General features: G+C 48.5%; 1 protein-coding gene across 7 annotated transcripts in view; it reads right to left on the bottom strand.

Moving 5' to 3' along the window:
* The window catches only part of hfp (Poly(U)-binding-splicing factor hfp), a 117,685-nt gene that overhangs the window by 20,643 nt on the left and 79,912 nt on the right, over positions 1-17,130 (bottom strand). For all 7 annotated transcript variants that reach the window (XM_075881755.1, XM_075881756.1, XM_075881761.1 and 4 more), the window contains 2 exons: positions 13,980-14,142; positions 8,634-9,028 (listed from right to left, as the gene is read on the bottom strand). In XM_075881755.1, the coding sequence (XP_075737870.1) occupies positions 8,634-9,028; positions 13,980-14,142 (558 nt within the window). The remainder of the gene's footprint in view (positions 1-8,633; positions 9,029-13,979; positions 14,143-17,130) is intronic.

The following is a 17,130-nucleotide window of genomic DNA, read 5'->3' as shown; positions in this document are numbered from 1 at the left end:
GTGTCGACTACACACACGTGCGTATTAATAGCCCCGGTGTCGACAACGCCGAAGTGTTCCGCAACCGCAAAGGCTATTTCTGTGTTTCTACAACACGACGACATTTTCCGTCTCTTTCGGTAAAAAAAAAATTGACTCGGTGCTGTGTCCGTGTGCCTCGTCTATCCTTTCGTTCCATCTAGGGCGCTGTTTCTTGCTCAGAAAAGCATCGCTTGTAACGCAACCCTACGTAACATTACACACACATAAAAAAGAGGTGCCCCTATCACGGGTTTTTTTATCCGCGTCACCATCGTGCAGCGATACATTGCTGCACCCCGCGAGACAAAATTCTGTTGAGGGCAACAATGTCCCTGACCCCCGCTTTTTCTCTTGTTTAACAAGCTCAACAAAAGGATACGAATCACATTTGTTCCCAGAACTTGTTTTTTTTTTCATAATAACTGCGACCTAGCCATTACAGGCATGCACACAGGCGAACAGTAAGGCAAATACCGTGAAAATCGTGTCACCTCGTGAGCCAGGTCAGCACAAATACATGCCATGGCGTTCAATTGAGAAAAAAAAAAAAAAAAACGACGAAAGAACCAAACGCGATGCTTGTTTCTCCTCCAAACAAGCAACCATGGAGAAACCCACCGCATTTGGGTGGCCACTAAAACCAGCGGGCAACGAACGCTTTACAGAAGCAATACTGCGCATCGCTGTGGTGGCAGGCACCACGTGCCGCTCGTTAGCCGTAAATTGGCAAGAATATGCTTGTAGCCCTTAGTTTTTATAGTTATTTTAAAACGTATGGTCTTTTTTTGGTGTGATGCATGCCTTACGCGAACAACTTCATTATTAACCTCGTTAGCAGGCGAGCAGCGCGTTTCTAGTTTGAAGCTCGTTCTTGACTTGACCAAGCAAGACAGCCTGAGCATCTATGAAACGCGAAGGCCGACTTGAGCGTTTTCAAGTCCGCTGCTTGCTTCGCGCCGACTTGCTCAAGTCAAGTCGAAGACGCGGCCAAGTAACATCTCTGCATTCGGGGGTTAGCTACCAGACCACCGCGGCGGGGCACACCCTTACCTTGGTAAATATACGACAGAACGAGCTGCACTATAGTGACATTTCTTTTTATCTGGACACTAATCTAATGTATTTAAATGCCAGAAAGCCACAAAGTGCTGTCACTCAGACTCGTCCGAACTCAAGTCCAACGATGCCTGTTTCTCACTAGTTACATCCCAGAGTGCATCGTCCTCCATTCCATCCAATACGTTACTGATGCAGCATTTGTAGAAAGACGAAAGCACGCCGCCTTAGCGCGAAAACCTTCTTTTTCATACATCAGCGCACCCACGATGACCATCCCTTGAACTGCACCCTCGTAAGCCCAGAGTTGCCCGCTATCTCAAAAGCTTTCACGCGGATGCATTCCACTGGTATGGGTAGCGACCTTGCACGTAGCTCCCAGACGAATTCGGCGAGTAGTGTAGCTAGTTCGGGGTGCATTGCAGTCTGTCCACGAAACGATGTTTTGGCTCCTCCAGTATTATCTCTGATGCACCAAATTCTCGTTATGCTGCCAGGTTGCCGTGCGCTTCGGCATACTCAATAACTTTTTTCTTAAAGCCTATCATAAACTGCCATCGAATACCCTTAATTTCTGAAAGAAATAGAAAAAAGAAAACAGCAGATAGCCAAGGCAAAATGAGGTTAGATAACCTAGGCAAAATGATGTTGCTACAACACTGTAGGCTTTGCTTAGACTTGCCCAACGACGCCACTGCTGATGCTCATAATGGCAATGGAAGCTTTCGACTTCAGCTGCCCATTATTGTCAGACTTCTACATTTTTTTCAGCCAATGACCGGTATATAAGACGAGGGTCGACTTTTCATTGCGTTTTTTTTTAATTCGACCTATATTCCCATTCTTACGGTACTTTAAAAAGTTCGGAGCAGTACTATATTCTTGCTACTGTATACTGCCTGGTTTCTAAATGTAATTATTTTTATGCTATAACCTATATATCAGTAAGGGATGATGTGGTCAATAAATCCCGAAACCTTTGCAATTACAGTGAACTCTCTTTAAGACGAACTCTCTTATTAAGACGAATTCTTGCTTAAGGGGGGAGGCTACCCTGGAGACCCAACTTTTTTATTTTTTAAGATATCTGGATGAAACTTTCAGGGGTTGTTCACTACAATAAAACTAGCACAACTGCTAAGTTTCACGAAGCTGTGTTTCTTAGTTCCAGAGTTATTGAGGTTTAACTGGGTGCTTCACATGGGTGCCTGAGGAAGAGTCGTGAGAAATCCCAGGACATAGTAGAAAGCTGAAATTCATTGTGGTCATTCCTTGATAGCTATCCCAGGGCGCTACAAAGCCGTTTTTTTTAATCCCCCCCCCCCCCCCCCCCAAATTTTCACGCAACTTTGAATTTGATGTAACCAGTAATGACCAGATTCATCAAAAATTAATTGTGTATTATAAATTAACAGCACCAATTTTCAAAAAAAGGAGCTTGTTATGCCCTTGCAAGGTCATTCAGGAACAGAATAAAAAAAACGCACACAAATCTGATGAACGGTTTTCGAATTCTTGCTTTCCTCAGCACCACAACTAGCAAAAAAATCCGTTCTGAGAAAACAGGCCGAGAAAGTTCAAAACACGTGTTTTCTTCAAAAAGCTCCAGCACAGTAGCTAGAAGTGTCCTGGCGCACTCTTTTCTTCTTTTGCCTGGCCTCCATCTTCTCTTGGTGTTTTTTAGAATTCTTTTTTAGGCGTAAAGCGTCTTTTTCACGAGCTCGCTGGATGGCTAGATAACCTGGTTGAAGTCCAATGGAGTCCGATATCACTTGGGTTGCTTTGCAGCAGCCGGCATTGTAGCGCAGCACTGCTTCATGCAGTGCTGTTTCTACCGCGATCAAGGATGAGTGTTGTTCCTTCGGCATCAGAGACCACAGAATGGAGTGGAATGATTCTGATGCATTTTGCGTCTTCGCTCCCAGGCAGCGCTGAAGAAGCGACTTTTGTGACAGTCTTTCGTAGATGGGCAGCATAGCTGCAGCGACATAGTCCGGTAGGCTGTGTTTATGTTTTGGCTGTGGCTCACGCTTTGCCTCTGCAGCTCTATGGCAGCACCACGATTGAGCCCCCTCTGGGCAAAGTTCATGGTGAGGGTCCTGGTCAGTCGATGTGACGTGGTGATATGTTGCCATCACTGCACGCTGCATGGCTGTTAGGTCAGTTGAATTGTTTCTCAGGGCCCAACCATAATATCCTGTCAGCTTTTCAATGAGGGCTTTAGTCAGCTTCCCCTTCCCGCTCAGTGGCTTATCACTTTTCTGCACAATGTTTCGAAGAGCACTTCCAATCCTTTTCTGAACATGGTTCAGACATTCTTCTTTTACAATTGGCACTAGCCCGTACACATTCTCTTCTGTGAGGGCAGCGAAGGTACGGCTGTCTCCGTCGGACACAAGAGTGGTGTACCGCAGGCCATGCTTGGATACAGACTGCCCAAAGAGAGTCAAGCCTGCCTCCACTTCCATGCTTCCCGATTTTGCGTCTGTGTTTTTCTGGCAAATGTGGTGCTTCCGCCAGCTTTCGTATGCTGCATCTCCAGGTTTGGGCCCTGTTTGGCATCCATGGCAGTGGTTTGAAAGAACTACAGCATCCAAGATGAGACCTGTAAAGAAGTCAATTACCGATCCCACTCCGATGTGTGATGTGTGACCCCGCTTATGCCATGTGCCATCGTACACTACAGTGATGTCCTTGCAGAAGCTGGGGTCCATTTCTTTATATGTTTTGATCACTGCTGTGGCAGAATCAGCATAAAACTTCCCCAAAGCGGTGGCCTCTGGCTTCCTGAACATCTCTTTCAAGTGCTTTTGAAACGTCTTGTGGTGAAGACCTCTGTAAGAGACGTTCATGGCAGCCCAAAAGTCATTAAGAGCTGTTTGCCCCTTGCCTATTTGCATTATAGCCATTATGGCGCGGACATTTACATCGAAGGCCTGCGTGTCCTTTTTGCGAGGTGATGTCCATAATTTATCGACGGTGCCACAAGAGGCGCACACGACTTCAAGTTTTGCTGCAAGTCCAAGCTTGGTGCTCTCTCGGACAGTCATAGCACCTTTCAAACATTCTTTGCACACTGTGCGGCTGAGCACGACGTTAAAGATGTTCATTTGAACGAGCGAAAAATGTTCGCCCTCACTTGTCACTGCAGGTGCAAGAGCCGGCTGCATCAGTTGAAATTTCTTCTGCGTCGCCGGCGTAGACTCGAGTTCAGCGCGAACGGCGTCACGACGTTTCGCATTTGCATCGATTTCTTCCTTCGTTAGGAAACGTGTCCGCAGATGAAGCGACGGTCCACTCACGCTCGATGGCGGCACCGATTCAGACGAAGTGCTGGGTCCGGCGATATCAGAAGCACTCGGTGTCACGCTCGATGGCACCGATTCAGACGAAGTGCTGGGTCCGGCGATATCAGAAGCACTCGGTGTCACACTGGATGGCATCGATTCGGAGCACATGTCGATCCCGGCGATCTCGGAAACACTCGGTGCATTTGCGGCTCCAGCCACACTCGATGTGTCGGATACTCGACTGGCGACAGCCGACAACACAGTTCTGTCGCTGCAAGCGTCTACGCAGTCGGCACCCGCAGCAGAATAGCGGAATTTCGATGATCGTACAAGCCGCATAGTGCGCCTCCACGCACCGGACTTCCGCACTGACTTCGGCTTCGTTGCCGGCATCGCCCACAACAACAAAGACGAAAGGCACAGAACTAGTGCAAAAAGAAAAAAAAAACGAGAGAAAATGATCGAAAAGATAGCACAAGGCGAGAGCGGCTCATAAGCAGACGTCTGTCGAGGCGGACGGAGCAGAGAGCAACAACGAAGCGAGCGCGCTGGACGCGCCATCGAGAGGAGCGACCGCCCCCGCTGCTGCACAGCAGCCAATGGCGGGCACGCTTTCTCCCGCGAGATATGAATGCGCTGCTCTAGCCAATCAGCGCACCGCATCGCATCGTGGGAAAACGCCAATAGCGTCTCAACTGTGCTGCCGACGCCATTTTGCAAGGCGGCGAACGAGAGAGAAAGAATTCACGGTCAAAACAACACCAAGATGGCGCGGGACGACCGCATGGTCCGGGAGTGGCGCGCGCGCAAAGTTTGGTTTGATTTCGGGATTTGCGCCTGTTTTGGACGCCGCGGCGGCCTCGAAAATAGTATTTTTTTTGCACTTTGCGGTTGAATTAGGTGCTGATAATTACAGAATAGGTAGTTTATGAGACATACAACCCAAAAATGTGTTTTTTTCAAAAACCGACTTTTTCGCGATTTTTCGGTTTTCAAGGGCCGCGTCCCCCCTTAAGATGAACAACACGGGAGTGTTTGTTTGGTTTCCCATACACTCGTTGCAAAAAAAATCTACTTAAGATGAACCATGTAACACAACTTTTCTGTTAAGACAAACTCTCGCAGCGACCAACAATGACGAAGATTCTGCGCACCGAACATTATAGTCTTGATGACGAACTGAGAAAGTCACCGAGTGCCGCTGATCGGTTACAGTGAATGGAGTCAGCGGTCTGCTGACTTACAGGGAAACCAATTTCGACCACCGATCAGGCATCGGCGAGGTGCCCATACATTCTTATTGTTAAACGCCTACCCTGCCTCTGCAACCCTATAGTTGCCGCTCTACCCCCCTCCCATGGAGGAAGGAAAGCTGTTTCCTTCCTCCATGCCCCAACTGCTTCTTGTTACGCACTCTTCCGTCCTTTGTCACACTGCTACTTTGAGCACCCCGCATCGCAAGACGAGGCCCGTGTTATCACACTGCCACTGATATTTCGAAGACCGGTCTGCCATCTACCCTGTTTTTGATCGCTGGTACTGTCGTTGGTACATAGTGCTTCATAAAGAAAGCATTAGAATACCAATCAAGAAGGGTGTAAGGCAGGGGGACACAATCTACGCAATACTATTTACCGCATGCTAACAGGAGGTTCTCAGAAGCCTAGAATGGGAACAGTTAGAGATAAGAGTTAATGAAGAGTACCTTAGTAACCTGCGCTTCGCCTATGACATAGCATTGCTGAGTAACTCAGGCGACGAATTGCAACTCATGATTACGGAGTTAGACAAGGAGAGCAGAAAGGTGGGTCTTGAAATGAATCTGCAGAAAACGAAAGTAATGTACAACCTCGGAAAAGAGAAGCGCTTCGAGATGGGTAATAGTGTACCTCAAGTTGTAAAAGATTATGTCTACTTAGGGCAGGTAATAACCGCGGAGCCGAACTACGAGATTAAAGTAACTAGAAGAATAAGAATGGGGTGGAGCACATTTGGCAAGCACTCCCAAATTATGACAGGTAGATTGCCACTATCCCTCAAAAGAAAGGTACATAACAGCTGTATCTTGCCGGTACTTAGCTACGGAGCAGAAAACTGGAGACTTACAAAGAGGGTTCAGCTTAAATTGAGGACGACGCAGCGAGCAATGGAAAGAAAAATGGTAGGTGTAACTTTGAGAGACAAGAAGAGAGCAGAGTGCATTAGGGAACAAACAGGGGTTAAGGATATCATAGTTGAAATCAAGAAGAGAAAATGGACATGGGCCAGGCATGTAGTGCGTAGACAGGTTAACCGCTGGACATTACGGGTAACTGACTGGATTCCCGGAGAAGGCAAGCGAGTTAGGGGGAGACAGAAGGTTAGGTGGGCAGATGAGATAAAGAAGTTTGCGGGTATAAATTGGCAGCAGCAAGCACAGGATCGGATTAACTGACGGAACATGGGAGAGGCCTTTGTCCCGCAGTGAACGTAGTCAGGCTGATGATGATGATGACTGTCGTTGGCGTCGCCGGCCTGGAGTGACCAGACCATTTGCCAACATCATCGGCCACCGACTGTATCTGATCGTCTGCGTTTAGTGCCACCGACTGTATCTGATCGTCTGCGTTTAGTGCGCACGCGTACACTACCCCACAGACTCTGATAATCTGCGATTCGTTTCGTGTTTAGGACTTGTTCTCGCTCACTTCGCACTTGACTCAGCATGCCTTCCGCACACGTGCGGAAGCGCGAAAACGGTTGTTAATTAGTGTGGAACGAATCGCGAAATATCAAATATCAAAGTTCGTGAGGCTACGCAAAACCACCGGCGCAACAAGACGATTTTATGACTGTGGCCACCGATTCTTCGAACACCGCCGCGCGCACCGATCCAGGCGGCCATGCTTTGACTTCTGTGCGCGCAGGCACTCTTTCCAAGTTTTTCGATATGTGATTTTCGCGGACCTTTCAAGCAAGCTACTCAACCTACCTCCTTCCCGTGTGTTTTGGTTTTCAAGATTGCCCTCCCACTACATCCTCCCCTCTCTTTATCCTAATCCTTGCCCTTCTCTCGCAAGTCTACTCTCCTCTATTGATCACAACCCCTTCGCCCGTCTCCACCGCTCCGTGACGCCCGCCACGTTCCCTCGAATTAGTTGCATTTTTCTGACTGGAAACGAGCCCAGAGCTGTTCCACGCGTTCTGGCATCTGTATCGCCTGTGCACGCCTTGCTCGCTCTTGGTGTGCGTGTGGTCATGATGGCCGATGGGAGGACTAGCACGCTTTTTCCTGCCCCTCAACAAAACGTCGAAAGTGTGACCGCTTGGCTTGAGCGTAATCCACGCGTTAGGTGCCGCGTTGCGGAGCGCTTGCTCATAGCTGTTGACCTCCTGGCAGCCAACTTGCCACTGCGGGCGTCTCAGTATTCAACTGTGGAGATGGTGAATATTTCGTGGGCAGCGGTGACGACTACATGCGTGCGAAACTGTTTCCGCGACGCCGACTTCGTCGACGTTGGGCCCGATGCAGAGCCTGAAGCTTCCGAACAGGACCACTGCGGCGGCAATTTGTGGCAGCGCGTCGTCGACTCCGACTTGGGAGAGCGGGTGGGACATCTGTTGCGATGGTTTAATTGCGGCCGATGATGATGCCGACACTGCGGAACCGTGCACGGATTGGGGCATTGTGAATGAAGTACGTGGTGAGAGCGTTTTGGAGGAATCCGATTGCAAGAACAACGAAACTTTGGAGCCAGTGCCTCATGCAGCTTATGCCACGGGCCTCAAGGAACGAGCACCCTGCCGCTTTAAATGAACTCGAGACCGCCATTATCGCTCCTGCTCTTCGAAACCCATGCATCGCGGACTTTTGGGGGCAAAAAAGTTTGCGTTTTCACTCGCAACTTTTTTTAAAAGCTGCGTTTCATTTACTACAAACTTCGGGATACAGCAAACAGATGCCGCGTTGCGCTCAGGTTCGTTATAAGCGGGCTCGACTGTACTCACTAGATTAGTCTAAATACTCTACTTGAAAGCATAGTTTTTATCAAGCTTTTTCTTGTTTCCTTCCTTCATATTGTAAGTATACTTCATCCAGTGTTCTCAAGCTACATATTTAGGTGTGCTTGGCTTGTTAGCATTTCGTTTTTGAGGGTACTCTGATAAGATGAACAAATGAACGAGGTCCCTTGAAGTTCGTCTTAAAAGGAGTCTACTGTAGCTCAATTTACACTGCAATGGGTAAACTGGGGTAGGCGAGAAAAAAGTCACATTGGAGTCCCTTACCTCTGTGCGCCGCATCAGCTTCCTCATGAGCATATGCCGTGCATTGGTACCCTTGATCATTATGTTCTCCTGCTGCTGCAGTGTTTGTGGTTCGAGCTCTTCAGCAATTTTCTTGGCTAGGTCATCCTCCTCCTTGGGTGCCTCGCCTGCAGCACTGGCCTGGGTGGGTAGCTGCTTCAGAACAGCCTGGTTCAGCACAACCTGGTTCAGCATAGCCTGGCTCAGTGCTGCTTGGCTAAAGGTGGTTTGGCTCAGCACACCTTCAACCGTCGTCGTTGTCGTAGCCAGGGCTGCCGCAGCACTGAGCAAGTCAGGTTTAGACACTGCCATGGGCAGTGTGGTAACAATGGTTGGTGGAGGGATGAGAGCAGCTGTTGGTGGCATAGGCGTCACACCTGCATTACATCAGTGCATGTCAACCACTGTTTTTGCGTGCAGACACGGGATGAGTGACCCATACTAGCTTTCCTCAATAATGCAGTTGATCATGACTACTTCCCCAAGAAAGTCATTGAAGGGAAGAGCAATAAATTACCTCCACATTAACACTGCACACGCTGGCTGGTCCAGTAGTGCATACTTTCGAAATTTTTGTTACTCGTCTTTCCTCGTTTCATTGTGACATCACCAGCAACTACACTGAAAACATGTGCGCGCTGAAGGGAATAGTGCTGCGGACATGTATTGAGCACCTAGTGCCCAAAATTGCGACCACATAGCCATAGTGCTCTACATTTGATAGGGCGTGCATTATGACCGCTCCCAGTGGCACCACTGAAAACAGCAAACTGCTTGTCATGTCCAGCAATGGTTCAACTAGTCGGCTGAGAACTGGTGGACCCTGAAAAAGTTCTGACGATTTTGTACAAAGACAGTGCACCAGCGGACCAAGTCTTAAGGGGTCATTTACAGATCGATTTAAGCCCTCTGCGTAAACTGTGTACAAAGACAGTGCACCAGTACACCAAGTCTTAAGGGTCATTTACAGACTGATTTAAGTCCTCTGCGTAAACTGTGTAATTTATTACAACACGTTAAAGCTGTGAATTACTGCAGATCACTGTGGCTCAGTGAAACGCAGTTTTAACCACCCATCCACAGTCCCACAACCTTCGGTAGCATGACATTACCCAGGTTCCTGATCTGATTATTTGATTACCTGTGGAATGCCCAAAAAGTAAGATTAGCAGGTAGGGTGGCGGCACCTTTCGGAACAGATATCAACCACTCTGCAATTTTCGTCTCAAGTTGCCAGACGGCGTGCGTGCTGCCGGACGCACGAAACTACATCTCCAAGATAGCGCGTAACCTGTAGCAAACTCACTGCGTCTTGTGTGAGTGGTTTGTGCAGCCCGCAACGAAATACAGTCGCCGACCGATTTTCCGGACTCCAAAAACTCGGACTTGTTGGATATTCCGGACTTCATAAATGTACCGTCAGGGATCCCATAGAGCTAATGCATTGTTTTGACCGATTTTTCGGGCGAATTTGCCCCTGAAAGTTCGATTTTTCGGACTAAATTGCTCGTTTTGTGCCACGCCCCAAGCCATTGTGAACGCCGCCATGTTGGACTTTCTGTCGGCTTGGCTAAGCTTGGTCTTCAGATGCCTTTCCTGCCTCCGAGATTGGAAATGCGCATGCCATATTTTAAGTTTCGGAGGCCGTGTTTGCTTTTTAAAAGACGCGGTGATGGATGCCGTTTTTTCGTCTTCGGTCAGCACTATCGTCATCACATCGCACGGGGAGGAGGCGAAAGAAGGATTCTTTTATTGTCGTTGCAGCTTTTTTCAGTCGCCATTCTGCACATGTTGTGTCGCGTAGCGTCGAGACGTTGTGTGCTTCGCAGCGGCTATCTGCAGCATCGAATTTTGCGTTCTCGGTGCCATGGCTCCGCCATCTGTGCCATCGCGGGAGCCAGGTGGTGTGAAGAAGCGTGGGAAGTATACGACCCTGACGATGGAGAAGAAAGCTGCCATAATCAAGCTAATAGAGAGTGGACGTTCGCAGCTAGATGTCGCCAAAGAATACCACCTCTCCAAGCAAACGGTATCCGACTATGTCAAAAACTGCATTAAGATTTTGACAGCGTTCCAGAATTCACACAACAAGAGCCAAAAGAACGACAGTAAGGGCGTTCATCCAGCCCTTGAAGAGGCTCTGCAGTTGTGGCTTAAAGGAGTTTTGGCAAAGAACCTGCCCGTGTCGGGAGATTTGTTAAAAGAAAAGGCCGAGTCGTTCGCTGTCAAAATGGGCATTGAGGATTTCAAATTTACGGACGGATGGCTTCGTGGCTTCAAGAAGAGGCACGGAATTTTGTTCAAAAAAGTGAGCGGTGAAAGTGGAGCGGTGGAGCAGACTATTGTGTCCAATTACCGTGCCACGAAGTTGCAAGCCTTGCTTAAAGAATACGCTCCTTCGGACATATTCAACTGTGACGAGACGGGACTTTTTTTTAAGATGCTGCCGGATCGTACCCTATCATTTTCGGGGGATTCATGCGCCGGTGGGAAGCTCAGCAAGGAGCGCATAACAGTCATGGTAGGTGCCAACGCCACTGGTACGGAGAACCTGCCTCTTCTTGTTATTGGGAAGGCGAGAAACCCGAGGTGTTTTAAGGCTGTGAGAACCCTCCCTGTTGAATACGAGAGTAATTCCAAGGCATGGATCACTCAGTCCTTGTTTGAACATTACGTACACAAACTTGACCACAAGTTTGCGCGACAGAGCAGAAAGGTAATCTCTTTTTGTGGACAACTGTGGTGCGCACAGTAGCGTGCCGAACCTTGAGGCCATTTGGCTGGAATTTTTGCCGCCTAATACCACAAGCATGCTCCAGCCAATGGATCAAGGCATGATCCGAAACATCAAGGCACACTACCGTGCCCACCTGCTCAGCCGCACCGTCTTGTGCCTTGACAATGGGAAGGCCTACAAGGTCGACATTCTGGCCGCCATCCACATGTTAGCCGAAGCTTGGAAGGCGGTGAAGCCAGATACCATCGCGCATTGCTTTAGGCATGCCGGGTTCGCTGCTGCTGAAGAGCCCGAGGCGGATGACCCGGACGTAAGCGACCCGGACGGCACCGATAGCGGGGAGGACCTAATGCGCGACCTGCGCAGCGTAGGAGTGAATCTACCTGCCACAATGACATTTAAAGACTTCACTCGTGCGGACGACGACATTGTTTCGTGCACGGAGGTCACTGACGACGAAATTCTTCGCCAGGTTGTCCCGGAGCCGGAGAGCGGCTCGAATGACGACGACGACGACCGCCCGCAGCCGTCGTCGGCGGAGATCGCCAACGCGGTGACAATTTTGTCGAGCGTTTACGACGACGATGTCACTTTGGCGCAAATACGGGCAAACCAAATTGCCTCCAAGCGTAGTTTGAGGCAAGGCAGCATCAAGGACTTTTTTAAACCTGCCTGATGCAATAAACTTCAAATTTTTGGCGAAAACGAATTTTTCGGACTGTTCGATTTTTCGTACTTTTTTCGGTCCCCGCCAGGTCCGAAAAATCGGTCGGCGACTGTACCAACTACCACCCATTGCACACGCATCCACCAAAAACAGAAAATCACGTGCCAAAACAGCGTAGCGCCGGCCAAACCACACGAAGGAAGGAAGTAAACACCACCGCTATCGCCTTGTAGCCAGCACAGTGAACGCAGTGATGCTACTGGCTTGGGCTGCTTGGGAGCAGCTTTTGGAGCAGGAATAAATGCACTTTGGAGCAGCAATACTGGCTTTCAGGGCAGATATTGCTAGAATCAATTTTATGACACACACTGTGTTCATGACACACGACTGATGAAATGAGAATGTGCTGCACGCTATTGAAGCATAATGAAGTATGAAGAAAATATATCGCCCAGGGCTAACCAGACCGTTCAATAGGGTTGAAAGCTGGGCATCCCCATACAGTATAATGATAACCTGACCATATTTGGCAGACAGAGCAAACGAAATTTAAAACCATAGCCCTCTCTTAAAATGTGACTGAAGATAACCGCCGATTTTCCAGATGCCCAACTTTTCAGACATGCCTGCAAATCGAACGCTTTAGTAACATCCTTAGGGACCTTAATGTATAAGAAAGTTTGAAAGTTTCCATGCTAAAACTCTTCGGCGTCCTATTTTTGAAACCTTCAGCCAAAATTTCACATCTGATACGTCTACGACCTCGTAGGCTTGAATACGGGTGTTCGAGAGTCATTTGGCCATGCTGCAATGTCTAAAGGTCTGCTTTGCCCCAATGCATAAATGCTATAGGGTAGGCTTGAATACGGGTGTTCGAGAGTCATTTGGCGGTGCTGCAATGTCTAAAGGTCTGCTTTGCCACAATGAATAAGTGCTATAGGGTGAAGCAGATGAAAAAAAATTGGCAGATTCCATGTACAGGGGGAATCGATGATTTGCAAAGCACGAATGAGGAAGGTTGATATGTCACTTTAACAGCAGCACAACGTTACAAGGCAGACATAAATTATGCCGTACATGACTTACATGTCATGATTATCGTGTTTGCGCCCGACATTTGTGTTTGTCGTCCATTCACGTCTCGTAATACCAAATTTGGTATATGCAGCAGTGCAACAGCCAAAATTGTCCGCATAAAAAAAAAAGAAAGAAAGAGAGGCGAAGCTGAATGTCATCGCTGGCCACTCTATGTGCACACCGAAACCATGCACGGGTACAGGGCGTCGACACAACTACTGCGGAAAACTATTCAGTAAAGCGCTTTCCATATGCAGTGTGGCCTTACATATGTGACGCTAACTAAAAGCATGACAACGCTACATGGCATCACCCGTCATTTAAATTGCAGTTCACACTTAACCAAAGAGTGGCACTGCCAACGCTAAAGCGCAAAAGTAGTTTTCTTGTTTTTGGTTTGGAGGGAGGGGGAGGGCACGGCCGGGCATATGGCCACGGCTGCAAGAATGGTGGCAATGCCGGCTCAATGGACGCAGGCCCACCTGCCCACCTCGCGCACGCCCACATGCAATAACAAATGCTCGCTTTCGCCTAGGAGTAGCCGGGGCCACAAGCATGCTGTGTGCGCCACCGTTGCCTCATCGGCGGCGGGAAAACCATAAAAGATGCATGCTCCAGCTAAAATGACAAAATCCGGGGCAAAACCCCTAAATTTTTCGTGACGAAAATTTTTTATATAAAGAATGTCTCCCGCTGTCATTTTGTTCCATAGAGGTTGCAAATGCATGTGCTTCCATGGAGTAACAACGGCAAATTGAAAAAATTTGGAATATTAAGGAATTGGCAGTATGGAGGTTCATTAAAGGCAGGTTTAACAGTGTTTGAACAAATATATTGCATAACTAACCAGTTATAATGCCCGGTGCATTAGCAGCCAACACCGGCTGTGGCAGGACACCTGGAGCTCCAACAAGTCCAGGGGGAACCAAGGTAGGAATGGTCAGACCAGGTGGAGGGATGATGGCTGCTGATGGTGAGCCAATTACTCCAGAAGTTGCAAGCCCTAATGCCTGTGAACAATGGTGTTACATTAGATCCAGAAACAATAGAACCATGTTTTTTACTTACACATCTCTACGGAATACAATATTTTTGGCAAATGGTCCCAGCCTAAAATCTATAGATATCTATGAGATGCAATCTCAGTGGTGGTCCTGCCAGTTCGAAATTTCGAGCAATTTTCGGAGCAGAAAAAATCTGTTTTTCAGCAGATTTGAAGCAGGAGGAACTGCGGTTTGGAGCACACAAAACAAAATTCGGGAACTGAATCTTTTTTTTTTTTTTTTTCATGCTGAAGCTGACTTGGGCATCATATACCGCAATTACTTCTGTAATAAATGCACCCCCAACTTCAGTCGTCACAATTATTTTGTTTTTTCTCCCGTGTAATGCGCACCCCTACATTCATCTGCCGCAGTTCCACAAGCTACACCTGGCACCTCCTTGCCCAATGGATCTTATTATTATTTTTTATTACGCCGACTCACCTCGGCTCGCTCCCTTTGCCCGCTGTTGCGCCACGTTTTGCTTTTTTTATTTTTGTGAGGCATGTCTACTGTCTTTTAATTGTCCATGTGCTGCAGCAAGGCTCACGGACGATACGAGTGTAGACATTCCAGCTGACAAGTACAGAACAAGTGAAGGTCCTAAAACTGCCTGCGCGAACCAACAGTCGCTACCTGCAATTACAAAACTTTAAGGCTCAGCCTCATGCACACGATTTTTGAGTGACAGTGACAGCATTTGCTGTCGCCATGGCTGTCGCAAAGGGCCATCTGTAGCCGTTGCATCGCAGGTGTGTCGCGGGTTTCTGGAAAACCAGAAAAATCGCTTGTTGCCCAAAAAAAAGTGTGACGATTCTCGTACCATGGTACAGTCGAGCCCGACTATATCAAACCCGTTCATATCAAATTATCTCATATATCGAACAATTCCTAAACACGGTAAGTTTACATTGAGAATATATAGCAAAAGTTACTGTTTTATCGAACGAAAATAGCAACGACAACTGCTATATCAAATTCCATGTGTTTCAAAAGTGCGCCAGCAAGTTGGCTTTCCTTCGCGGTGGCGGGGAAAACTGCCGGCGCCACCCTAGAAAAAGTTGGTTAGACCCGGCTGTGCGCGGACAAACACCCCCCTCCAAGAAATGATCCTGGCCCACTCCCAGCGCTTACAGCCCATCAGAGGCCGTCGTGCTTTCTCCGAGACGCGGAGGCGGTATAAGTCAGCGGCATTTTTTCTTTCTTTATGCTTGTGTGCCTGCTGCTGTCAATTCAGCGTGGTCTGTGGTGTTGCCTGTTGGTGCTCTGTGAACTGTATTGGCGCGCTGTCATCATGGCTTGCGCAAAGAGGCAAAATTTGCCGTTCGCCGCGAAACTCGAAATCATCAGTCGGGTTGAGCGCAGTGAAAAGAAGTCCCGACGTCACCGCCGCGTACAAAATTCCAAGGAGCACCTTGAGTACTCTACTGAAGAACAAGGCAGACATCAGGGCCAAGTCGGACAAAAGGCCAGGTGCCCGTGGCGCCCGACGTGTGCGCGCTGCTGTGTACGAAGATGTTGAAGCGGCCGTTTAAAAGTGGTTTGTGGACGTTCGGTTGCGAAACATCCCGGTGTCCGGCCCTATTATGGAGCAGAAAGCCAAAGACCTTGCTTTTCTGCTTGGCAGAAATAAGCGGTTCAGGCTGGCTTCAGCGGTTCAAAGAGCGGCACGACATCGTTGGCAAAGCTGTTACAGGTGAAAGCAGAGGGGCGGACCTGGACAGCGTAGAAATATGGCTCGAGGAAATCTGGCGAAATTTTGCAGCAAGATATAGAGCCCAAGATATCTTCAATGCGGATGAAACCGCTCTATTTTGGCAAATGTTGACAAACAAGACACTTGCGTGTCGTGGTGACAAGACAAGCGGCGGCAAGGCAAACAAAGGTCGTGTGTCCATGCTGTTTGCAGCTAATTTAGACGGACCGAAAAAGCTTCGACCTCTGGTTATCGGGAAAAAGCACGGCACTGCGGTCTTTTCGAAATGCGCTGTCGCTTCCAGTTACCTACCGGGCAAACTCAAAAGCGTGGATGACCCGGGAGCTTTTCAGCAGATGGCTATTGTCGTGGAATGATGATTTGGTAGACGAAAATTGCAAGGTGTGCCTGCTCGTGGGCAATTGTTCATCGCGCCACTGCAGTACGACCTTCAGCAGCATCGAGCTGCGTTTTTTGCCCCCGAACACTACGTCTGTACTACAACCACTGGATCAAGGCGTTATAAGCGCAATGAAAGCTGGCTATCGGAAGCACCTGGTGGAGAGAGGCTGCTGCAGAACCTTCGTGTCGGCAGGGAGCTTAAGATAGACTTGCTCGGAGCTATTTCTATGTTGAGTAGATCGTGGGCAGATGTCAAGAAGGAGACAATCCAGAACTGCTTTAGGCATGCCGGCTTCCGCATGCCTGGTGATGACACCCCAAATTCTGACAGCACTGAAGACACCGCAGGTGTTTCCGCCGAAGTTTGGAATGAGCTGGCAGAGTTTCCTGGTGCTATCGACGGAGCGACATTCGACGAGTTCGTCAGTGCGGACGATGATGTCCCCATCATGGGCCAATTACAGGATGAGGATTACATTGCAGACGTCGTGCCGACCACGAGCCGAAGCGACAGCAATATGGAAATAGACGACGGCCTATCACCTACATCCTCCGAAGTGATTAGTGCACTTGCGTTGGTCCGGCACTATTGCTTGAATGTGGAAGGTTGCGGCCTCAGCAGCTCCGACTCTTTGGACAACGTGGAGGCGTGCGTGCTGTCGCAGGCAGCGAAGTCGTTGACACAGAAAAAAATCCGTGACTATTTTGTTCCACAGTAGGGACGCAAGTAAGCCACCATATTAATAAACTACTTTTCTTCTAGTCTGTTATGTGCCTTTGTGTCAAAACCTATACCGGGCCTATATCGAATTATGCCATATATCGAACTAATAAACGTTTTTTGGCGAGTTTGATAT

The sequence above is a fragment of the Rhipicephalus microplus genome, chromosome X, assembly GCF_043290135.1.
Source record: "Rhipicephalus microplus isolate Deutch F79 chromosome X, USDA_Rmic, whole genome shotgun sequence".
Taxonomy (NCBI): domain Eukaryota; kingdom Metazoa; phylum Arthropoda; class Arachnida; order Ixodida; family Ixodidae; genus Rhipicephalus; species Rhipicephalus microplus.
Note: the sequence above shows the minus strand (reverse complement) of the source record. Positions and strands in the feature narration are given on the sequence as shown.